General features: G+C 38.2%; 1 protein-coding gene and 1 long non-coding RNA gene across 14 annotated transcripts in view; both read left to right on the top strand.

Moving 5' to 3' along the window:
* Window positions 1-2,154, top strand: part of CEP152 (centrosomal protein 152) — a 92,098-nt gene extending 89,944 nt beyond the window's left edge. For 9 of the 12 annotated variants that reach the window (XM_058737808.1, XM_058737805.1, XM_058737812.1 and 6 more), the window contains one exon: window positions 801-2,154. In XM_058737808.1, coding sequence (XP_058593791.1) covers window positions 801-1,837 — 1,037 coding nt within the window. In that variant the 3' untranslated portion in view covers window positions 1,838-2,154. The remainder of the gene's footprint in view (window positions 1-800) is intronic. The other 3 variants (XM_058737809.1, XM_058737815.1, XM_058737814.1) reach the window with 1 other exon arrangement.
* Window positions 2,155-4,371: 2,217 nt separating this feature from the next.
* LOC131516598 (uncharacterized) lies at window positions 4,372-15,199 on the top strand. 2 transcript variants are annotated; one of them, XR_009264165.1, is made up of 3 exons: window positions 4,372-4,416; window positions 9,686-9,794; window positions 14,426-15,199. It is a non-coding gene; the product is annotated as an uncharacterized LOC131516598 (long non-coding RNA). The 2 variants fall into 2 exon arrangements; XR_009264164.1 differs by lacking the exon at window positions 14,426-15,199 and adding an exon at window positions 11,688-12,549.
* Window positions 15,200-25,835: the final 10,636 nt, after the last annotated feature.

Here is a 25,835-nt window from a genome sequence, read left to right on the forward strand (position 1 = left end):
ATGAGTTCTTTCTGCTCATGATAAAATAGCTTTAGAATATATAAAGCAAAAGCTGATGGAAATGGGTGAAAAAATTGATAAATTTCCAGTCACACTGGGAGATTTTGAACCTGTGGGGAAATGGGGTTTTTGAACTTCTGGAAAGCTTGAAGCAGAGATTGTTCAAAAATTCACAAGTCTGATATTGGTAGTCATTCTTCAAAACACAAAGATTGTGTAAATTCGAGAATGGTGATGTGAACCTTGGGTATTAATGATTTGGGGCAATTGTGTGAATGTCCCCAGTGGAAGCAAACCCTTTCCATGCTGTAGGGACCAAGGTACACTTTTCTGAGATATGCCTCTGATTTTATGCTATGTGGCTGCTTTGCCTCTGGTCAGATTTAGTGTCTTAGCTAGTGTGTGTGTGCTGGGGGGAAGGGGGGGTGGGGGGCGTTGGGGGGCAGGGGGGTGGTATGCTTATGTAGTTGTTGAGTGTTGGGGTTTCTTCTAGCAAAATTTCTTCATCAGAACAGAATTGGAAACTTGCAGTTGGCTCCTGAAATGCTAGAATATCTGTTGCAGGAAATAATAGATCAGATGCATAACAATAATGTCAGATTTCAATAACAACTACCTAACTTTATTCAATGCGGATTTGTAAAACAATATTTTTAAATGTCCAGCATTGATGTATTTTCTTTGATGAAAATACATACATTCTTCAGAAATACATGAAAACATAATTTTTTCCTCCCCTTTCAATGTTAACTTTATCCTAATTTTGTTTTCCCCTAATTTTGTTCCTTCGTATGTAGTAGTAGTAGTACCTCTGACTTCGGAGATGATGACGGGAGTTGAAAGATCAAAAGGAAATGATGTGAATCAGAATACAGGGCATCATACTGAAAGCAAATCAAACAGTATACAAAGTATTCCCAGGAGTACATGTGACCAAGTTCCTAAGAGAAGGGCTGCTTGTAACCTACGACGGCGGTTAGCAGATGCAGAACATGACGATGTAAAGCACATGGGTTCCAAAGAGTCACAGTCAGACTCTCAGTTTGGGGAAAACACTTACAAACATCTAGACATTTTGCCAAATGATGTTTCTCCTGAGTTTGTTCCATATGAAGGTGAAAAAGGCTTTGTTTTGCACAAGAAGAAAGACCGCAGTGATACTGGCTCTGACTCACTTCAGCATTCAGCTGCATACCCCTTTCTTGGATCCTTCGGAAGTAAATCGTCACCTAGGTACACCCCTAGTCTTTCTGAATCTGGATCCACACATACAGCTTTTCGAGGTCCTAATGAAAGACTCGGTTTAAAAGTATACAAGTGCAATCCACTAATGGAAAGTGAAAATGCTGCATCTGAGAAAAGTCAACGTTTGGGTGTTTGGGAAACTCCAGTAAAGGATGGAGGGGACTTTGATGACTCCGTGGGGTGGCGTTCCAACAGTGCCACTTTGCCCTGCGACAGTCACGAAGTGTCATTTTTACATGGTAGACCACAAGAAACTCTGGATATACCAGCTGAATCTGTTAATTTCCAACACTCATCAGCAGCCGGTTGTCTTTCAGATACAGAGAAAAATGGTATAATTTGTCAACCAGTGAAACGTCAGAGTGGTCACACTTCAGACCTGTCAGAAGAAACCCTGTGTTCCCAGCCAGAGATCAATATGAATCTGAGACACACCCATCATCATAAGGCTGATCTAGTAAAGTCAGATTTCCAAAAACTGAGCAGTACAGCACCTTCATCAGTGTGTCGGCAGCCTTTGAGAAAATTGATTGCTCCTCTGTCTAGCCAACAAGATAGTGGTTTTGATAGCCCCTTTGTCAATTTGGACTAACTGTTGTACAGTATTTAAGAAAAATCATTGATATATTGACAAGAAAACTGGAAGGGAAGACTTCGTACTGGAAAAATTGTGGGCTTTATCTATTTTGAGATGTTTTAATAACATCTATCATATGAGCAAAGTATTCTTATAAAATTACTTGAGATATTAATGGTGCCTCAATCTTCCAAAGGCCTGATGACGTATGTGTAATCTGCTTCTGTGTGGTGCTTTATATGTGGTTGCCAAACCATCTATTTTTATACTTACAAATTAGCTTTCTGTGCAATGTTACATTATTTAAATAAACTTGCATATGGTCTATAGAATTGTCACGGATTCTTTTGTAATTATAGAAACGTTATATTGGCATGTTTGAAATTCACCCAGAATAAGATATGAATCTGGATGATTCGTATGTATGGCCAATGAAATTTAATGTTTGTAATGAGCCACATTTAATGGAGCTATAGATCTACTCAACATGCTTTTGAGTGGAAATAGCTACTCCAAATTTTGATCCTTGCTTGCAGTTAGTGGAAAAGAAGTATTTCAAGAATTGCCACACAACATAATTGTGTCCTGGTTTCATTATTTAAAATATTAATCTGAATTTTTTTTTTAGCTGACATTTGCATTACTTCAAATCTCCTGTGACAGCCAGAGACTGTATCTGTCTTTTATGGTTTTACAGCCTTTCTTTCATCTGAAATATTACATTTTAAAAATCAAAATAAACATCGTCTTCTAGCAAAAAATTTCAAAGTTTTAGATTTTTATGTTCATTTATAGTACAGAATTGGCTAACTTATTAATGCTGTGGGCAGAAAGTTGTAATTTTTTTTTAATTTATTTAAATTCAAGTTATTTAATGTACAGTGTGGTGTTGGTTTCAGGAGTAGAACCCAGTGATTCATCATTTACATACAACACCCAGTGCTCATCCCAACAAACGCCCTTCTCAATGACCATCACCCATTTAGCCCGTCCCCCCATCCGCCCCCCCCTCCAACAACCCTCAGTTTGTTCTCTGTATTTAAGACTCTCTTATGGTTTGCCTCCCTCTCTGTTTTTATCTTATTTTTCCTTCCTTTTCCCTGTGTTTATCTGTTGTGTTTCTTAAATTCTACATGTGAGTGAAATCATATTTTTGTCTTTGCTCTGACTGACTTATTTCGCTTAGTATAATACACTCTTGTTCCATCCATGTTGTTGCAAATGGCAAGATTTCATTCTTATTGATCGTTGAATAGTATCCCATTGTATGTGTGTGTATATGTATGTACACACTACATCTGCTTTATCCATTTGTCAGTCGATGGACATTTGGGCTGTTTCCATAATTTGTCTCTTGTTGATAGTGCTGCTATATTCATTGGGGTGCATGTGTGCCTTTGAATCAGCGTTTTTGTATCCTTTGGAAAAATACCTAGTAGTGCAATTGCTGGGTCATAGGGTAGTTCTATTATTAATTTTTTGAAGAACCTCCTTACTGTTTTCCAGAGTGGCTGCACCAGTTTGCATTCCCACCAACACTGCAAAAGGGTTCCCCTTTCTCTGCATCCTCACCAGCATCTATTTTTGCCTGAGTTGTTAATTTTAGCCATTCTGAGGTGTAAGGTGGTATCTCGTGGTTTTGATTTGTATTTTTCTGATGATGAGGAACGTTGAGCATCTTTTCATGTGTCTGTTAGCCATCTGGATGTCTTCTTTGGAAAAGTGTCTATTCATGTCTTTTGCCTATTTCTTCATAGGATTATTTGTTTTTTGGGTGTTGGTTTTGATAAGTTATTTATAGGTTTTGGATACTAACCCTTTATCCAATGTGTAATTTGCAAATAACTTCTCCCTTTCTGTCAGTTGCCTTTTAGTTTTGTTGATTGTTTCCTTCACTGTGTGGAAGCTTTTTATCTTAATGAGGTCCCAATAGTTCATTTTTGTTTTTATTTCCCTTGCCTCCAGAGACACGTCTAGTAGGAAGTTGCAGCAGCTGAAGTCAAAGAGGTTGCTGCCTGTTTTCTCCTCTAGGATTTTGAAGGTTTCCTGTCTCACATTTAGGTCTTTATCCATTTTGAATTTATTTTTGTGTATGGTGTAAAAAAGTGGTCCAGTTTCATTCTTCTGCATGTCGCTGTCCAGTTTTCCCAGCACCATTTGCTGAAGAGACTGTCTTTTTTTCCATTGGATATTCTTTGCTGCTTTGTCAAAGATTAGTTGGGTTTCTTTTTTCTGTTCTATTGATCTATGTTTCTGTTTTTGTGCCAGGACCATACTGTCTTGATTAAAGCTTTGCAATACAGCTTAAAGTCCTGAATTGTGATGGCTCCAGCTTTGGTTTTCTTTTTTAACATTTCTTTGGCTATTTGGGTTTTTTTTCTGGTTCCACACAAATTTTAGGGTTGTTTGTTCTAGTTCTGTGAAGAATTCTGGTGTTATTTTGATAGGGATTGCATTGAATGTGTAAATGGTTATAATTAAGCTTGTAATACTAAACTATGCAGAAATGAATGACCACCTAAATACTTTTGTTTCTATATGAATTTTTTTTTCAGATTCCTAGAGATGGATATGCAAGTTTTCAGTGAATGCAAGTACGTCTTGAAAACATTTATTACAGCTTTCCTTCATATCTCTTACCCTGAACTGTATTCTGGACTGTGTTTGTGGGTTGATTGCGTGCATTTTTTTTTTTTTTTTTTTAACCAGACTAAGTTGGGTAGTGGTTGGATGGATGGATGGCAAGGTTTATCATCTTCCTGCTTATAACCATCTCTAAAAGCAAGAGCCTAGAAGTGAACCTTCCACAGGGTTGGAAAGCACTGTCACCTGAATTGCTGACCAGATATAGATAAGCCTCCAAATTAGTCCCGGGTTTCAGAGCTTGTGTTAACATGAGCTGGAGGAAGGAACACACCATCTATTCAAAGTCTCACTTGTGTTCCTGGAGACCCAGTGCCGTTTTTCCAACAGTTGGGGTGTCTCCTTTCTCATTCTGGGAAAACCCCTAAACCATGTTTCATGTAGATTTGTTTGGTGATTGATAGTTTTAAACTCTGGATATAATTGAACTGAAAATCTTGCTCATTGCTTACCTACCTTTTCATCTTGGTTTTAAAAAATTTTTTTTAACGTTTATTTATTTTCGAGACAGAGAGAGAGCATGAACAGGGGAGGGTCAGAGAGAGGGAGACACAGAATCTGAAACAGGCTCCAGGCTCTGAGCTGTCAGCCCCAGAGCCCAACGCCAGGCTTGAACTCACGGACCGCGAGATCATGACCTGAGCCGAAGTCGGACGCATAACCGACTGAGCCACCCAGGAACCCCTCATCTTGGTTTTAAATCATTGTCACACATCTCCATTCTCAACATCAAGGTTGGAATTGGAAATCTGCTTGGTTTCTGCTTCTTTCATGGTATCCTTAAACTTTTTGATGTCCATAATTTCAATAGGATTAGGTTATTTTATACCCTCCACACACAACCACCAATAAAGGTTTGTATTGATTAGTATGCAAATGAAGGGACTACACAGCCAAGCTACGACTGTTAATTTACATTAATCTGAAGGGTGATGTCAGAATATAGAGGGCGTTGGAGCCTCATAGATGTCCTACTTCTTCGTGGTGCTTAATCTGTTTTATATGTTTCTGGATTTTATTTGCTAATAGTGACTTAAGGATTTTCATGTGAAATCTCACATGGGATATTTGTCTCTAGTTTTCTTGTGATATTTTTGTCTTGCTTGGGTCAAAGGGTAATAGTGGTCTCAGTGAATGAGTGGGAAAGTTATTTTTTCCCCCAGTTTTGTGAAAAAAAAAATTGTGTAAAATTGGTTCTTCTATAATCCTTTTAATTTGGGTTGTTGTTGATGTCGCCTCTTTCATCCCTGTTTCGGTGTTCTATGTCACCTTTCTTTTTCTTTGCTTAGCTATAGGTTTACCAATTTTGTTGATTATTTTTCCCAAAAAACTTTTGGTTTCTTTGATTTTCTTAATGTTTTTTCTGTTTCCTAGTCCATTGATTTCTTTCCCCTCTGATCTTTGTTTCCTTCCTACTGCTTGCTGTAGATTTAATTCATTCTTTGTCTACTGTTAAAGTGGAGACTTAGATTATTGATGTGAAACCTTACTTTTCTAATATAGATATTTCAACTTCTGAATTTCCCTCTAAGCACTGCTTAAGCTATACCTCATAAATTTTGATATGTTGTGTTTTTGTTTTCATTTAGTCAAAATATTTTCTAATTTCTTCTTTTTTGAAACTATGGGTTATTTAGGAATGTGCCACTTTGTTTCCACGCATTGGGTATTTTCTGAATTTATTTGTTTATTTTTAATTTATTTGTTGGAGAATAAACTCTGAATGATTTGAGTCCTTTCAAATTTTTCGAGACTTCTTTTATGGGCTAGCATATGGTCTTTGCTAGAGAACCTTTCTTTCACATTCATCTGAAAAGAATACATATTCTCTTATTTGGTGGAGTGTTAAAAAATGTCAAGTTGGTGACAGTGTTACTCAATTCTGCTATAGCCTTGCTGATTTTCTGCTTGCTTGTTCTGTTAGTTACTGAGAGTAGAACACTTGTAATTTCTAACTATAATTGTTAAATTGTCTGTTTTTTCTTTTCAATTCTGTCAGTTTTTACTTCATGTATTTTGGGGCTGTTTTTAACCATATATACCTTTATATTTGGTTTGTCTTTCTGGTGTATTGACCTTTTATTATTATAAAATGTCTCTCTTTGTCTCTAATGATATTTTTTGTCTTAAATTCCATTTTGTCTGGTATTAATACAGACTTTTCAGTTCTCTTTTTTTTTTTTTTTTAATTTTTTTTTCAACATTTTAAATTTATTTTTGGGACAGAGAGAGACAGAGCATGAACGGGGGAGGGGCAGAGAGAGAGGGAGACACAGAATCGGAAACAGGCTCCAGGCTCCGAGCCATCAGCCCAGAGCCTGACGCGGGGCTCGAACTCACGGACCGCGAGATCGTGACCTGGCTGAAGTCGGACGCTTAACCGACTGCGCCACCCAGGCGCCCCTTTTCAGTTCTCTTATAACTGCTTATGTGGCGTATATTTTTCTGTCCTTTTCCTTTTAACCTATTTGTGTCTTTCAATTTGAAGTGGCTCTTTGGTAGTCTGCCTGTTGTTAGATCTTGCTTCCCCCCCCCCCCCCCCCACACACACATATAGTCAGATAAGCTTTGCTTTTGGATTAGAGTTATTTCAGTCCATAAAATTTAATAAAATTATGGTTGGCTTTACATGTGCCATTTTGCTATTTGCTTTTCTCTATATCTTATGTCTTTTTTATTATTGGATTACTCCTGTACTCCTTATTTTGTATTAAACATGTTTATTAGGGCACGCACCACTTTAATTACTCTTAAGTTTTACTATTTTTTAAGTCATTTTCTAAGTGGTTGTTGTAGGTATTACAATAGGCATCTTAACTTATTATAGACTACTTCAGATTAATATTGACTAACTTCTGGTACTTGGTTCCAGCATAGTTGTATTTCCTTACCCTTCTTTTGTGCTATTAATTGTCATATATATTACATTCATATTTTATTTCATATATATATATATATATATATATACACACACACATATACATATATTTATATCCACACACAATATAATTATAATTATTGCTTTATACAATGTCTTTTAAAGAATTCAAGAGAAGAAAAGAGGCCATATATATATATATATATACACACACACATATAAAAGAATGTATGTATGTTTAATAATATTTATTGTTTCTGTTGCTGTTCATTTTTTCCCACGGATTCAGGTTACCAAGTCTGTCGTCAACTCCTTTCATCTAAAGGACTTTTTTTTAGTGTTTCACATAAGTATGCCAACAACAAATTCTCAGCCAGTCTTTATTTTGGAAAATACTTCAAATTAATTTTTGAAGGATAGAGTTTGATGGATTTAGAATTTTTGGTTGCCACCAGCACTCCTCACATCCACCCCACACTTTAAATAGTTCTTTTCCCTGCCTTAGGGCCACCATTGTTTTCCTGTTTGTGATGAGTTGTTTTTCTCCTGCTGCTTTTAAAATTTTCTCTTTGGCTGTCAATGGTTTGAGCACTGTATGTCTAGGTGTGCATTTGTTCTGTTGACACTACTTGGGGTCTGTTGAGATTCAGGGATTTGTATATTAATATTTTTATCAAATTAGGGGTTTTTTTTAATCATTATTCTTTTTATTATTTTCTCTGCCCCTTTCTGGGGTTCTTAGGTATATTGATACCCTTGGTGCTGTGCCACAGGTCTTGGAGGCTCTGTACATATTTCTTCAATTGTTATTATCTTGTATTTTAAATTGGATAAAAAATTCCTTTCTAGGAATTTTCAGTTACTGTTTTTGACTCTAGCATTCTCATAGATTCTTTTTAATAAGAGCTGGGTTATTTTTTTTTTTTTTGAGATTCTCTGTTGATTCACTGTCATATTTATTTCCTTTAAAATTTTTTTTAGCATTTTATTTATTTTTGATAGAGCACAAGTGGGGAAGGGGCAGAGAGAGAGGGAGACACAGAATCCGCAGCAGGCTCCAGGCTCCGAGTTGTCAGCACAGAGCCCCACACGGGGCTCGAACTTAACAAAACCGCGAGAACATGACCTGAGCCAAAGTTGGACGCTTAACCAACTGAGCCTCCCAGGTGCCCCTGTCATATTTCCTTTTAAGTCTTTAATCATTGTTCCCTTTAAGTTTTTAAACAAATTTATAATAGTTGCTTTGTAGTCCTTTTTTCTTATTGTGGTATGGACATTTAACATGAGATCTATGAACAGTTTTTTAAGTGCACAATACAGTATTAACTATAGGCACAAGGTTCTACAGCAGATGTCTAGTACTTAATCATCTTGCATAACTAAAATTGTATACCCCTTGAACAGCAACTCCCCATTTCTTCCTCCTGTCAATGACCATTCTGTTTCTATGAGTTTGACTGTTTGAGATATCTCATCTGTGTAGAATCATGCAGTGTATGTTCTTCTGTGAGTTATAGTCTTTACTCATTATATTCAACATCTGAACACAAACATAGTTTCTCTTGATGGTTTTTTTCTTGAATATGGGTCACACTTTATTTTTTTTTTATATGCTTCACACATTTGTTGAAAACTGGAGATGTTATGTAACATATTATAGCAACTCCAGATTTGACATTAGTTCCCCTGACGGTTGTTGCTGCTTTTGTTGTTAATTTGTTTGCTTTGTAATTTGCCTGGACTTAATCTGAAAAATCTCTCTCCTGCCATGTGTCTGCTGATTTCTCTGCTCAGTTATTTTAGTTTGTAGTTTTAGTTTTTGAGCCTAGCTCTTTTAGAGGATGCCCCTACATATCTATAGTTGAGTGGTCATCCAATGGTTAGTCAGAGATTGTAGTCAAAAGCCTTAAGTCAGTAGATCTGTCCTCTCCTGATGTATCTGTAGGTGTATGAGGTATGCATTCCAAGTTCAGGCAAGTTTTTTTTGGTCTTCCCCCACTTTTACTCCCCCCTGAGCCTTTCCAGGTCTTGTGACATGTGTTCACCCTCTCTGTCAGCCCAGGGATATGTGGAGAGCTTGGGCCCTTTAAATCTTCCTTATATATGCATGCAGCCTCCTGCTCAGGCACAGATGTGCAGAGAGCATATTTAGCCCCTCATTTGCAGTCTTCTTGCTAATTTTTTCGTTAGTCTGCTGGATTCAAGTCTCACATGGGACCATAATCTCAGGCAAGCTGAATTATACACCTTTTTTTTTTTTTTTTTTTTTTTTTTGGTCCCTCTAACTTTCCTGTTTTTACTAACAATACCACTGGGTATGCACTTCTTGCCTTCCACTCCAGATCAGGTGAGCCCACCCTGGAAGAGGAACTGTTAGTTTTCACTGCCATCCCTGTCCTGTTAGCATTACCTACCTTATCAAGCTGGAGAGGAAAATGGAAATAGCCCCAGGTAAGAATGCCTCAGAGTCTCCTTTTCAAGTTGTTATTTCCCTTTTGTTTATTTCCAGAGCCCTGAAAAGGTGGTTTTTGACTATCTTTTTTCTAGTGTTATACTTGCTTTGTGGGGAGGAGAGGAACTGTTGGTATCTTACTCTCCCAGAAGTTCTCTTATTTTTATCTATTCTGCTAAGTTCTTTTCTATGTACTAATTTTTCCTTAATGTTATCTTGAAAATTTGTTATCTTGAAAAACTTTATAATCCATAGAAAATAAGCACCTGTATATTCTTCATTTATATTTACCAATCGTTAAGTTGCTACATTTGCTCTATATTTATTTGTAAATATACACACATGCATATGTGTAATTCATGTTTTTTCTCTTAAATATTAAAGTTCGTTGTAGACACCATGACAATTCATCATTGAATACTCAAGAATGCATCTCCTAAGAACAAAGACATTTTGCTACATAAATACAGTTTTCATACTTAAGAAATTGTATATTGATAAATATAAACACTATTTAAATTCAAACCGCTCCAATTGTCATAATAATGTGTGATAACATTTTTTTTTAGGTTTTTGTTGTTCACCTTCAAACCAAGGGCTCGCTGATTTTCTTCCATTATGAAAAATATTCAGCCATTAATTTTCATTCACTACATATTTACGATGTGTAACAATTGCTTTTTTAATGTTCTAAGGGAATATAGCACTTACCAAAACAGATGAGTTTTATCCTCATAGCTCTCATATTGTAGTCGGGAGAGACAGTTAATATACATAATTTATGGAGTATGTTAGAGGCTGGTAAATGCTATGGAGAAAACTCAGGTCAGATAAGGGAATGGAGGAGTGATAGAGAGGTGGTCACGAGTTTAAATGGAATAGTGGGGGTAGATCACACTGACATGGTAACATTTGGGTGAAGAATTGAAGAAATTGAATATAGCTTCACCATTTCATATATTCTCTGCTTCAGGAACTCTCATTAAACATAACCTCATTCTCTGTGTCTCTTAGTTGTTCTTTTGTATATTTTTATCTTTGTCTCTCATGGAATTCCTCAGGGTGGTCTTCCGGTTTGCTAACTCTTTGTGCATTCCATTTATGGAGTTTTTAATTTCACGCCCAGAATTTCTGGTGTATGTACCTATACTTTTTGTGTAATTTCTGCTTATTTTGTTAGAAATCTTTTTAGAGAGAGTACATGTGTGAGCAGGGGAGGGGTGAGGACAAGGGAGAGAGATTGAGAATCCCAAGCAGGCTCTATGCTCAGCACAGAGCCTGATGCGGCGCTCAATCCCATGATGCTGGGAATCATGACCTGGGCTGAAACCAAGAGCTGGAGGCTTAACCAACTGAACCACCCAGGCACCCCTTGTTTAGTAATTTTTAAAAAATAGATTCTATTTCTATTTTTAGGACTTAAAAATACTTAAGGTTACTTCTAGGGTAGTTATTGATGTCACTTGGGAGTGAGGTTCTATCCAAATTGTTAACTTTTATTACCTTTCATAGAATTAATTTCCCCATGTGTATGTAATTCTAGCTTGTGGTATAACACTGAAGATGACTTTTTTTTCTTCCTTCTGAGTTCTCTCCATCCGCCCTGTCTAGATTTTTGTGGTTGCCTCTGCCTGGCCCCATGTTTCCCCAGTTCGGGAGCAGGTGTTACATAGGTGGTTTCTGGCCCATTAGGGGTATCCTCAATGCAGTTACTGAGCCAGCAGGCAACTTGGCCACAAGGCTATGTCTGTATCCTCTAGGCTCTCTAGGTACATAGTTTGTATATAAGTGGTAGCCTCAGGCAGTGATTGTTGTTTTCAGTCACCCTGGGCTCAGGGAGCTCTCCCTGGGTTACTAGTTTAAATAGTTAGCTTTACCTTTCTCCACTTTAGGTAGGACACTTGTAATCCTTGATACTCTGGAGAACTCCTGGCCACCTGTACTACTTTTGGATCCAGAACAGGTGAAACCTTACTTTTCAAGTCCTCAGAGATACATTGGTTTTTAATATCTTGTCTTTTGATTTTTTTCCATCGCTGCTATATGTTGGCAGACGTTGAATACTCCCCACGTATTAATTTACAATGCCATCAATGACTGAAAATCTGCTTTGCTATAAATTCTGTGACCTTTGGCTATTTTCTTAGTGTCTCTGGGTCTCAGTGTCTGCTATTAAGATTCAGGCATGTCTCACGACTAGTTGATGATTTGGGTAAATTAGATCTAAGGGTGTATGAAGGGGAGTAGTGGGAAAAACAGCTGGAAAGGTAGATTGAGGCTAGATCATGGGTGGCCCTGAATGCCAAAGCAAAGAATGAGAAATTCGGTTCATTGAAAATGGAGAGTTACTGAGGGTTAGGTAGCATGATGTAGAGAGATTAGTGAGACCATGCTGCAGGAGGGCTTGGAGGAACAGAGGAAATAGGCAGGAAAGCCAGGAAGATGATATCTTGGTACAGATAGACAGGAGCCAGTGGTTGGAATGAAGAGGTGACAAGATTGAGAAGAGTACGGCAGTAGGTTTAACAGGACCTGCTGCCTGATTGAATGCAAGATCAAGGGAAAGAGAAGCACCAAAAGGGGTTTTAGAACCTAGGTGATTGTGAAGATTATTGTTCCATCTACACGTATTGAGAAGTCAGGAAGAAACGAGGACACGGTGCTTTTTAGTGGTTGTGCCTTCCATTGAATACTGCAATGCCCAGCCCTTTGATGGGCACACATTAATGATGATAATTACTTTGCAGACACTAACTTCATGCTGAGTGTTGTGTCCAGCACTTCATTAGCTCATTTAATCCTCACTACAGTCTTGTGAAGTAGGCTCCATATGGTCATTTTTTGGATGAATGAAATTTGAGGCTTAGAGGGGTTAAATATTTTGCTCAAGTTTAACATAGTTGACATGTGGAAGAGCCAGAAGGGTCACACGCAGGACTTTTTTTTTGTTTGTTTAATAAATTTCACTTAAAATAGTTACAAATTTACCAAAAAAAAAAAAGTTGCAAATATAGTATAGTCAGTCACCATATACCCCTCACTCAGATTCCTCTATTGTTAACATCTTCCATTTGCCCCACCTAAGGAACTGATTTCATCTAGGTCTTTTTACTTTTTTTACTTGAGAGTCCAAACAGTCCTAATCCCTCTACTGTCTTTATTTCGCTTGGCTTATGGGTGAGCTGGAATTTATTGTAAAGGAGATTTCTTTCCTTTTCCCTCTCCTTCTCCTCCTTCCCTATGCTCCCAAGAAGGAAAATGAGTTCAGCAGGCTTCTCCACATGTAAAATCAGTTTAACTCGCCTTCTTCGTAGGATGTAGGGGAAAAAAAAAATAGCTTTTATTCTTTTTTTTTTTTTTATATTTCTTTTTTTTTTTTTTTAACGTTTATTTATTTTTGAGACAGAGAGAGACAGAGCATGAACAGGGGAGGGGCAGAGAGAGAGGGAGACACAGAATCGGAAGCAGGCTCCAGGCTCTGAGCCATCAGCGCGGGGCTCGACGCGGGGCTCGACGCGGGGCTCGAATTCTCGGACCGCGAGATCGTGACCTGAGCTGAAGTCGGACGCTTAACCGACTGAGCCACCCAGGCGCCCCAGCTTTTATTCTTTAATGGAGGTTTATGGAATAGGACATTATGTGGAAGTTATTTTGCAACCAGGAATTCACCAACACAACCGAAGAACCTATAATACAATAGGACCATCTTTTGTAATTTTAAAATTCAACCAGTAATGGTTCATCTAAAAAGAAAAAAGACATTTAGGAATTTCCTAGCAGTAAATATGCCATTCTAAAACTTCTTGATATTATTATAACAACATTTTTCCTCGAGGACCAGGACAGCAAATTAATTAGAAATCAAAATGGCAAATGTCATTAAAGAGAAATTTGATTTTTAAAAATAATATAAACGGAATGGCTTCTATAAAGTTTGGCAATAATACAGAAACTTTGAGATCAAATTAAATTTTGTATTTAAAATGTCTGATGAATAAATTGAATAGAACCGACAAAAATGTGGTTTTTAAAATTATTTTTGTTTTGATTCAGGCATAGTCCTTGTTTGAAAGATTTTGTCTCCTCACAACAAAGTTGATTTCACAGTTTCATTAATCATGTTGTGTACATAATGTACTAGACCAAATTCTGCTTCCTGTATTTCCCCAATCCTATGAACTCCAGGAACAGTTCATTTTATAAGAACAGAGGGTGAACCCAGTTCATGCATGATCACAATGGCTCTATAGGTATTAATGGTTTCATTGACTGCAAGTTTTTCTGGGTATTTTTGTACAATATGATGCAATTTCACAATCTACCCTGCAAAGTCTCTAGCAAGACTTTGTTTATTAAACAGTTGTTTTGGTTCTTGGATGCTCAACTATTCACATAATGATGCTTTCTGATCTTCCCATGAGTTCCGATCTCTGTTGTAATTGGTTAAAAGTTTTTCCAGATTCTCACCTGTCAGTTTTCTTAAGGTTTAGGCTATGTATAAACACAAGTAATAGCATATGGTTTTTGGGTGTCTATAATGGGCCAATTATCATGGTACTCTGTACATATACTTTTGTCCTCATCCTTCCAACAGCCTTTCAAAGTAGATGTTTTTATCTTCATTTTACAGATGAGAAAGAAGTGACTTACGGAAGGACTCTCGCGCAGCCGAGCAAGTATCCAGAGTGGCGGTGGGATTACTTTAAGGTGGCTATGAACCCAGATGTTCACCAAGCATTGTCCATAAACCTAAACCATGTATATCTCTAACACTGATGCTGCTTCTTTCCCTGAAAATATATGCAGATGCTGCTGTATCATTGATAAGAGGCCTGTGTACTAAAAGTGGTTAGGAGTTATTGCACTGTCCTAAAGAACTGCCTTTTTAAAACCAGATTAGGTCTGTGCTGCATAGCCCCAATCCAGTTAGTGCAAACCATGCTTTTCTCAGGTTAGAATAATGAGGAAGTGATTAGGATCCAAGATGGTTTGAATCTATTACATCACTTGCCAGTGAGCCTAGATTCCACATCCAAAAAATAGGGATGTGTTGACTGTGTGCACAACATTATCACCCACTTCTTTTTTGTTGGCAGAATGTGTCTGTTCCTTTCCCTCAAGACGCTGTCCCTACTGAAGAGCTAAGTCATGTTTAGGATGAGCTAAGTACATTGGCCCCAATTCCTATTGCCAGTGATTGGTTTAGGATGGGCATATGACTCAGTTCTGGACAATATGATAAGAGAAGGGCTGGAGGGCTTTTGGAAAATGTTCCTCCCTAAATGGTATCTCCTACGTTGGAAAGAACTGATGTACAATGACAAATATGTAATGTCTAGATCAGTGATGAGAGCCACTTTGTAGATGTCCTACCTAATAAAAGCAATTTATCTTCTTCAAGTCACCTCCTGATTAAATATTGTATGAAGTTTATTTTCAAAGCCCTTTTCCTTGGAGCAAATCAAATTATTTCCATGTTTTTGCCCACTCCAAAACAAAAATGAATAACAGAAGAAATGCTGAACATGCCCCAAATCAGAATATGTAAGGCTAACCTAAGAGGCTTCCTTAGAAGAAATGAAAAATTTTGTTGTTCTTGGAGGAAGTCTTCAAAGATTTTAGAGCCAAACACATATGGGTATGGGCAGTGTTGGGGGGCAGGCGGGGGCGGGTAATGGAGTACAATGGTCAAGGAAGAATTCTTGAGATGTATAAACTCAGTAAGTTTATTTAAGTAGCGCAGGGACTGGACCCACAGGCAGAAAAGGCTGCATTTTTGCTGTGTGAAGCTGGTGGTTATATGTTTAGTGCTCAAGGGGGAGGGAACATGCAGGGAGTATCAGAACATAAATGTCTTCTTCTAATCTCTACTCATAAAACTACTTTCGCAAGATTTTTCTGGTGCTTATCACTTAGTTCAATATTAACTATTGGTGAGATGTACAGGCAGTCACGAGACCCTTTAAGAATATAGCAACCAGCACATATTTGACACTTATTGAAACTATGCAAGCTATAGGTCAGCCTTTGGAGCCAGAGGTGAACATTTTTCTGCTTCTGTCTCTCATCAGGCACCATAAGACTTAAAAAAAAGAAAAAAAAAAGAGGTTTGTCTGTAAGTCCCTCAGAATAATTAACAGGTTGCCTTTTCTGACAAAATCTATGGCCAGATAGAAACTTGCAAGTTGAAAAATTTGGAATCGTCTGACTTCCCACAGCTGCCCAAGACCTCGAGCAAATAGCTGCTCTCCTCCCTCCTTCCATTAGCCTTTTTAGAAAGGTTGGGTCACAGTCTCCCAGAAAAGGTACAAAGATAGGTGACAGGCCAAAACTCAATGCCAGACCTAGCTCTCAAGATGTCCCCTCTACTGGAGGCTCAATTCAGAACACTCAGCTGGCCAGAGAAAGGCTTCTAGAAATGGCAGAGTGATTGACATTCTTCAGTGCTCATTTTCCAGCAAGGACAAATATTTTATTTTATAATGAAGAAGTTATGTCTCCTGGCACCCAAAGAACTGATCTACAATGACAAATGTGCAACTTATTAAACAAATTCCACTGAGCCTGCAACACATACTAGTTGTTTTGTCAAGACTCGTAGTTGCGTTACCACCAGGAGCCCTTTCCTCAATAGTTCCAGCTGGCAAATCTCACTCTCATTCGGATCTGTTACTTTGTAATCACACAAAGCTTCTCTGTGGGTTTTTAAAATGCAAAATAATTTGATGTACTCTCATTCCCTTTTGCTGCCGTGATTCTAGAAACCATAGCTAATTGTTGAAGCTCAAACCCATAATGCGAGTTTCTTTGGAGGAAAACAGAGAGCCCCTCCACAACGTCCGTCACATACTGCCTCCTCTGCACTGGTTGCAGCTTGCTTCAGATGCACATCCTATTCCAGATGGCCAACAGGCACATGAAAAGGTGCTCAACGTCGCTCCTCACCAGGGAAACACAAATCAAAACCACACTCAGATATCACCTCACACTAGTCAGAGTGGCCAAAATGAAGAAATCAGGAGACTATAGATGCTGGAGAGGATGTGGAGAAACGGGAACCCTCTTGCACTGTTGGTGGGAATGCAAATTGGTGCAGCCGCTCTGGAAAGCAGTGTGGAGGTTCCTCAGAAAATTAAAAATAGACCTACCCTATGACCCAGCAACAGCACTGCTAGAAATTTACCCAAGGGATACAGGAGTGCTGATGCATAGGGCCACTTGTACCCCAATGTTCATAGCAGCACTCTCAACAATAGCCAAATTATGGAAAGAGCCTAAATGTCCATCAACTGATGAATGGATAAAGAAATTGTGGTTTATATACACAATGGAATACTACGTGGCAATGAGAAAGAATGAAATATGGCCTTTTGTAGCAACATGGATGGAACTGGAGAGTGTGATGCTAAGTGAAATAAGCCATACAGAGAAAGACAGATACCATATGGTTTCACTCTTATGTGGATCCTGAGAAACTTAACAGAAATCCATGGGGGAGGGGAAGGAAAAAACAAAAAAGAGGTTAGAGTGGGAGAGAGCCAAAGCATAAGAGACTGTTAAAAACTGAGAACAAACTGAGGGTTGATGGGGGGTGGGAGGGAGGGGAGGGTGGGTGATGGGTATTGAGGAGGGCACCTTTTGGGATGAGCACTGGGTGTTGTATGGAAACCAATTTGACAATAAACTTCATATATTGAAAAAAAAAAAAAAAAAGATGCACATCCTAAACAGAGATGCCTGCTTTCCATTTAAATGGGTATGCACTCCCTTTGGTCTGCAGTGCTCACTTAAGCTCGTCCAGAAAACTTGGCTCTATATGTTATTGGAGTTTCTCCTTTTCCCATAAGGCACGTGAGATGGATGGTTGTGCCAATATTGAGCATAATCACCACAGCCATTAAATTAATTGGCATAAATGATGTGTTTGCTGAGGAGAAAAAGAATCATAAGTGGAAATACCTCCATGGAGAGTATCACATCACTGGACTAATAGGTTAAGCTTTGGAGAAGCTTAGGAAAGAGATAAGGATAGCAGTGGCTGCCTACTCTATGAATTTTACTTATACTCAAAGACATGTTGCAGGTGTAGCAGATAGAATGATCAATATATCTGGTGAAAATTCCTAAGAGGGTTTATATTGTTCTCGGATTTTTAATGTATACAAATAGTAAGTTAAACAGTACAAGAAGATGTACTGTGAAAAGCCTTCCCAGCTCTGATCCCCAGATCCTAGTTCTCTAACCTTAAAGCAGAATCTGTTATTCTGATCTGTGCACACAGGTGTGTAAGTATATATAGCCCTTATTTCACGTAAGTGGTAGCATATATACCTGTTGTTCTATGCCTTACTTTCATATCAAAAAATTTAAAGCAAGTGTACGAAAAAATTGTCATGTTTTTTTTTTACTAGTCAAAAAACAGTGAAAACTGGATAAAAAAACGGGTTGTCATTTACAAGTATGGGGTGGTCTTTCACAGATAATTTATAACTGAAGTGTGAGGTGACCTTCTAGTGGGGACAGTCTTCCTTACCCGAAGAAGATGCAGACAACCTGGCAAAGAAGGACAAAGCTAAACATGGGTGTCCCTTGATATCTTCTCCTCCTTAGTGTCTCCTTCTGTCTCTTCCTCCAGATCTTTCCCTCTGTGCCTTCCCCAGATCACCCATCCTGCCTCCCTACCCCTCTTTTCTCTCCCTTCTTCTGTAAATCACTCTCTCAGTTCCCTGAATACTGCTCTTCCTTGCCTTTGAGTTCTTCCTTCTTTAGTTGGAATGGAGGAGCTACCTGTGGTATTGAGCGTCATGAAAAGGACAGTAAGGGTCACAGCAGGCTGGGTCTGGAGAGGATGACACTGAGCTGGTGATGGTGTGGAGAAAGTAGCCCCGGGGCTGGAATCAAGACCACCTTCCATTGCCTTCTTTACCTGCTCAGCTGTAAGAAGTAGTGTTATCAGTCAGGGCTCAATCAGAGAGACAGAATCAGTAGGAAGCACAGGTAGGTAGATTGGTAGGCAGATATTAAGGGATTTATCACAAGGAATCTTCTTATGCAGTTGTGGAAGCAGGATAAGCAAGTCCTGAATCTATACAGTAGGCAGTCAAGAAGGAAAGAACACAGGTGGGGCTGGAACTCCATGGGCACAGGCTAAAGCTATTGTCCACAGGCAGGGTCTCTGTTTCTTGTAAGGCTTTCCAACCTATTACCAGAATAACCTCCCTAGTTTACTTTTCTGATTAGAGACTTCACTTAAATTTGCAAAAGTCATAGCAGCACCTAGATTAGTGTTTGATAGAATGACTGGAAGGAGACATGTGAATGCAACAAAATTTGGCATGAAATTTGAAATTTGGCATGAAATTGGAATGAAAATTTGGAATGAAAATACATTCTCCAATTCTTACACGAAAATATGTCTTAGAGCCCACCTTATCCAAAAACATACTAGAGAGGGAATTCTGGCTAATACAGTTTAACCCAAACAAGTCGAAACACTACAAAGTCATCACAAATAGTTAATATACCGGGTAGTTGCTGAGCAAATGCCCCAGTTCTTGCCAGGCCAGACTCATCTTGGAAGAACTCACAGCTAATTATTGCTTCGCTGCTGCTTTTGTAGTGTCTTTAAGGAATGACACAACTGGAAGTGGAACATTCCACTATGCCTTTACTCTGCCTCAAGAGCTCCTCAACTCTTTGACATAGCTCCAGGATCACTTATTGAAGGGGAAGAGAACTTCTGTTAAAAATATGTATTTTCTTTTCCATGCTGGAATTGGGATACAAGCCAAAGCAGAGACGTTACAGAAATAACTTCAGGTCTCCTTGTACTGGAAATCTTTGGTTTGCCCCCCCAGACCCCCCTTTCATCCTTCTCCACCTGTTCTACTTTGGGGCTCAGACAGGTTTGGGCAGGTTTGAACTGTATCAACAGTGCTTCCTTCCAAACTCTTTCTGGCTTCCAGTTGGGTTTGGCCAATGGGTGGCATTTGCAGGACACAGGGGAAAGGGAGTGAAGTCCAAGTGAATTAAACCCTGGCTCCACTCCTTACTTCACCCTGGGGCTGCTTGTATCTCTTAACTAAAGGGAATGCTCACCTCAAGGCAGCTTTTCTCCTCGTGCTTCTTAAATCATACATGGTGAAGGACCAGGTATGAGACAATTAGAATTTAAATTTGAATTTCAAATAAACAGTACTTTTTTTTTTTTTTAATTTTTTTTTTCTTTTTTTTTTTTCAACATTTTTTTTTTTTAATTTATTTTTGGGACAGATAGAGACAGAGCATGAACGGGGGAGGGGCAGAGAGAGAGAGGGAGACACAGAATCGGAAACAGGCTCCAGGCTCCGAGCCATCAGCCCAGAGCCTGACGCGGGGCTCGAACTCACGGACCGCGAGATCGTGACCTGGCTGAAGTCGGACGCTTAACCGACTGCGCCACCCAGGCGCCCCTAAACAGTACTTTTTTAGTGTAGGTATGTCCCAAAGTTTGCTTGAGACTCACACTAAATATTTGTTTGTTGTTCATTGGAAATTCAGATTTAGCCGGGCTTCCTGTGTTCTAACTGGTAATCCTAGTCATTAATCTTTTCCCCCTGGCCAACACTCAAGTTAGAGCAATTAGAGTCTCTCTCTAGGATTTTATATATAGTAGTTGAAAGACAGAGATACTGTCTTTCTGGGATGATGTCAGTTTTAAGGTCCTTCATTAGCCAAATGAAAGAAACAGTATGCTATTAGGATTAAATATAGGGACTCTGAGATAGGAAGTAAGGAAAGGAGACTTGATGATGTATATACTTAACCTAATTTGAGTTGGATTTCTGTCTCCTAACCAGAGTCCTACAACATATATTGTGACTTTGGAAAGTACATAAATAGCTCCAGGTCATAAGGAAGTCAATTCATCAGTCTAGGATTGGTCCACCTGACTCCACAATTAATGATCTTCCTACTTTATCATTCTGCAACCCCTGGGAAGTTAAAAAAATATGAAACCCTCAAGATACAGAACTCAAAGAACAAGTGGATGACTGGTTTCTCCTAATACCTGCCCTCTGAGCTGATTCTCCACTGAAGCCCCACCAGGGCATCACCTTTCTTTTGCCTCTGTCTTTTCTTCCCTTCCCCTGAAACCGGCTTCCTGAGAATAAGAACCAGAGGCCCAGATCTCCTTTTAAAACTTTACTCTGAAAGAGAAGAACATGAACTAATTACATTAAAATTGTATTTCTTCAAAGTAAAAGTGGTCTTCTTCTAAGTAAAAGTATTAAACCAGCAGGAGAGGGGTCTCTAATCATCTGTACCCTCACCTACGGAATCTTTCCCTCAGCCTTCAGGGTGTAAAGAACTTGAAAAACAGACAAGATTCTGAGGTCTCTTTAAATCTTGAACTACCCAAATCTTGAACACTGGGGTTCCTTTGGCCTTTCAGTAAGAATTAGTTGTCAGAATGAAGCATCTCTTCTTAATTAAGGATTAGGGAATCCTTTTGGTCACTGTAACTCAGTTGTAAATAAAAAGAAAATTAGAAATGTAATGGGCATACTTGTTATAAGGAACTTCTTTTGTTCCATTAGCTGTGGCCTTAAAGAGCACAAGGACTCCCTAGCCACAGCTTGGACTTTATTCCACAGAGCAGAAGATTACTACGTGGAAATGGTGATTCCCTCACATCTTTGTATTTTAAAGCCATTAAGGGAGATTGATTGGAAACAATATGTATTAGGCAACAGTTGCAAATATAATTTATGCAGGATACCCAAGTTGAGTTGTGGTAAGCCCACGTCTAATGTTTTACTCCCCTCTAGTGGATTTTTTTTAATAGCACATGATACCCCGAGTTTGGTATAGTATAGCAGGTTTTAGAGGAAAGAAGAATTTAAAAATGTGTTTAAAGCATGTTCAGGTTCTGTAGAATTTCTGTGCAGTTTTGTAGAATTTCAAATATTAAAAAAAGTTCTGTCCGTTTCCTCATTTTGCAGGTGAAGAAACTAAGATCCAGAAAGGGAAAATGACTCATCCAAGATCACACAACTGGTTTCTAATAAATAGATCATTTCATCACTAATGGCAATATTGAATGTGTAACCTTTGGTTCCCATGGAAATAGAAAGCCTATACTTGTCCACTCAGATGTTAGTCAAATGAGGAAAGACTTATGCCTTAGAGGAAATTGGAAATCAAATTCAATAAGTGTTTTATTGACAATGAGTACTCTAGGAGGGGCAGGACTTGTACTGGGAAAGGAAGGCTAAGGGTTAATAAGGATGCCTGCTGATGAAAATAGTGAACAGGCAAGCTCTGGTTTGGCTTCCTCTTGGTGCTGCTGATAGGTGCAGTAACCTGCTCAAAGGTGTCTTTTGGCTTAGAGACTTGACTGTTTTGTAGTCTGCATTCTTGCTGTGTGTTCCCACTTCATTCTCCTAAAACATTCACTATCATTCTCCAAAGCATTTCTACTTCCCCTTGTTCTCCATATAAATTTAAAGTCACATTTTGTGGGGCGCCTGGGTGGCGCAGTCGGTTAAGCGTCCGACTTCAGCCAGGTCACGATCTCACGGTCCGTGAGTTCGAGCCCCGCGTCGGGCTCTGGGCTGATGGCTCGGAGCCTGGAGCCTGTTTCCGATTCTGTGTCTCCCTCTCTCTCTGCCCCTCCCCCGTTCATGCTCTGTCTCTCTCTGTCCCAAAATAAATTAAAAATGTTGAAAAAAAAAATTTTAAAAAAAATAAAGTCACATTTTGTTTTGTATGAAAAGTTTTGATTTGCGATAATGTGCTAACATAATTTAAAAATCCTTTCCCAATTATTAAAGTAACTCTTGTTCAATGCGGACAATATAGGAAAGTATTAAAAAGAAAATAACAGTTTCCCATAATGGGTGTTCATTTCAGGAGTGTCTGATTAAGCACTTGCTACACTGGTCCCCTCACAGACAACCACTATAAACTCTGGGTAAAATAAAACAAATAAAAAAACAACCTGGAGGTAATGGAGGCTGAATAAAATTAAACAGATTATGGAGAGAAGTTGGCATTTGGAAGGAGAAAATGGCAGAGTGTGAGTTTTTGTTATTTATAGCTTTTAGCCTCAAGGCAGACCACACTTGACTCTATGGAGCAATGGCTATAGAAATAGCTGTAGAAAACCCATAGTGTTTCTGGCCTGAAGAATTAAAACAGAGTTTGAAGCAATGAAAGCCACTGGAAAGTGAGGGAAGGGCAGAATCCTGGCAATGAGAAAGCCAGAGTAGGGAACCAAAAATTCTGCGTAAAAATCTGTTAAAATCTTTGCTGATTCCTAAACTTTGTATATGTGGGCCAGATTTTAAGTAGCTTAATTAAGGACAAAATAACTGAATTGAGATTTGGGCTAGCACCTAAGAGTTTACAGTTTAAGTCCAGCTAAGTTACTTACCTGCTAAAACAAAACAACAACATCAAACAAAAAGTAATACTCTTCAGAGAAATGTAACAGAATACAGTCTCCTCAGATAATGTTTACAACCAGGGTACAATCCAAAATTATTCAGCATAATAGAAACAAAAAATTTATGTTCTATTTTGGAGAAAGATGACAATAAACAAAGATAAAATCCAATATGATCCAGCTGTTGGAATTAGACAGTTTTATTTAAGAATTTTTTAATGTTTTAAAAAAAATTTTTTTTTTGAGAGTGTGAGAGCACGCACAAGTGGGTAGGGGCAGAGAGAGAGGAATACAGAGGATCCAAAGCAGGCTCCATGCTGACAGCAGAGAGCTTGACGCAGGGCTCAAACTTGTGAACCTCAAACTTGTGAACCTAAGCTGAAGTCAGGTGCTTAACTGACTGAGCCACCGAGGCACCCCTGGACAAGAATTTTAAAGCAGCTCATTATAATTATGAACAGTGATGTAAAAGAAAATATGCTTATAATGAATGAAAAGATAGGATATTTCACCAAGGAAATAAACCATGAAAATCAAACAAATTGTTGAACTGAAAATTAAATTACCTGAACTACAAAATTTACCTGATGGGCTTAACAGCAGGAGATGAGAGAAGAAAGAACCACTGCACTTGAGGAAGGATCAATGAAATGATCGAATCTGAAGTACAGTGAGCAAGAACACTTAAACAGAATTTCAGGGATTTGTGGTTTCAATGCCAAAAGGTTTAACATATGTATTATTGGAGGCCCATAAGAAAGAGGAAGAAGCAAAGGGGACACAAAGAATTATTTTTAAAAATAATGGCCAAAATACTGCCAATTTGGTATAAATTATAAATTTACACTTCAGAAAATTTCAACAAACCCCAAGTCAGAGCACAGTCAGAGCAGCCAGAGAAAAACAGTACATTACATATAGGGGAACAATGATTTTTTGAGCACTCAAGTTTCAGAAACAATGACAGAAGAAAACTGACATCTTTAAAGAACTGCAAGAAAAAAAATTATAATCTGTGAGCTCCAAATTTATAGCAACAAAGATATTCTTTAAGAAATGAAGGCAAATAGAGACATTTTCAGACAAAAGAAAACTAAGGAAATTTAGATGTATGCATTTTTCAAAACTCCATGAATATACATTTTAGATTTGTACACTTTACTGTTTATGAATTTTACCTCAAAAGGAAAGTACTAAAATAGTATTAAGCTCTAGTTAATAATATTTATGCTGAAAAATTTAAAAAGTGTACTGATGTCTGCTATTTATTGTGAAATACATAAAAAGATTAATGTATAACTAGAGGAAGGAATAGATACGTGATAAAGCAAATATAGTAAAATATTATTGGTATAATCTGATAGGTACATAGTTCACTGAAAAATTCTTTTAACTTTGCAATACATTAAAAGTGTTTATGAAAAATGTTGGAAATATGATTAAAACTACACTTAAAAGATTTACATTAAGTATGCTCTTATTGATTTTTTTCAGTATAATGATGATATTTATTGCTGGTTTAAAGAGGACTTTACTCATGGCATAGGAACACTTTTCCAAATCCAACTGTAAAAATACAGGTTCTAGAAATATTCTTTTTTCAACTTTTTTTTTTTATTTATTTTTGGGACAGAGAGAGACAGAGCATGAACGGGGGAGGGGCAGAGAGAGAGGGAGACACAGAATCGGAAACAGGCTCCAGGCTCCGAGCCATCAGCCCAGAGCCTGACGCGGGGCTCGAACTCACGGACCGCGAGATCGTGACCTGGCTGAAGTCGGACGCTTAACTGACTGCGCCACCCAGGCGCCCTGAAATATTCTTGACATAGAAGTGTCATAGCTTGGATTGCTATAACAAAATACCATAGACTGGGTGGCTTAAATAACAATTTATTTCTCACAGTTCTGGAGGTTGGGAAGTTCAAGATTAAGGTGCTGGCAGATTTGGTTCCTGGTTTGCAGACAGCTGCCTTTTCCCTGTGTTCTCACAGGATGTGGAGAATATGAGCTTTAGTCTCTTTTCTTACAAGGATTCTAATCCCATTATGGGAACCTAGCCTCATGATCTCATCCAAACCTAATTACCTCCCAAAGACCCTAACTCCAAATACCATCACACTAGGGATTAGAGATTCAACTTATGAATTTTTGGGGGTACACGAACATTTAGTCCAGAACAAGAAGTTACAAAAAAAGGAAACGCCCCAAATTTCATCATACATCAAATGTCACTTTTGATATTTTGATGAATTATCTTTCAGTATTTTAAAACATTCATATATCTTTTATCAGTGTGATCTTATGATATTAAAGATTTTTCTGAAATATGATTTTGAATGGCTCAATTGCATGAAGATATTAAAACTAGTTTATTATTTGACATGTAAATTGTTTTTGAATTTTCACATACATGTTCACATAAAATGTTTCACAAAAATGTTCACATAAAAAGAGATCACAGGATAAGAATCAAGAACCAGAAGGGCATCCGACCTCTCATTTGCAATGAATAAAATTAGAAGACAGTGGAATAGTGCTTTTAAAATTCCAATGAAAGAGGCCCGTGGGTGGCTCAGTTGGTTAAGAGTCCAACTCTTGATTTCAGCTCAGG

This window comes from Neofelis nebulosa, chromosome 7 (genome assembly GCF_028018385.1).
Source record: "Neofelis nebulosa isolate mNeoNeb1 chromosome 7, mNeoNeb1.pri, whole genome shotgun sequence".
Lineage (NCBI taxonomy): Eukaryota > Metazoa > Chordata > Mammalia > Carnivora > Felidae > Neofelis > Neofelis nebulosa.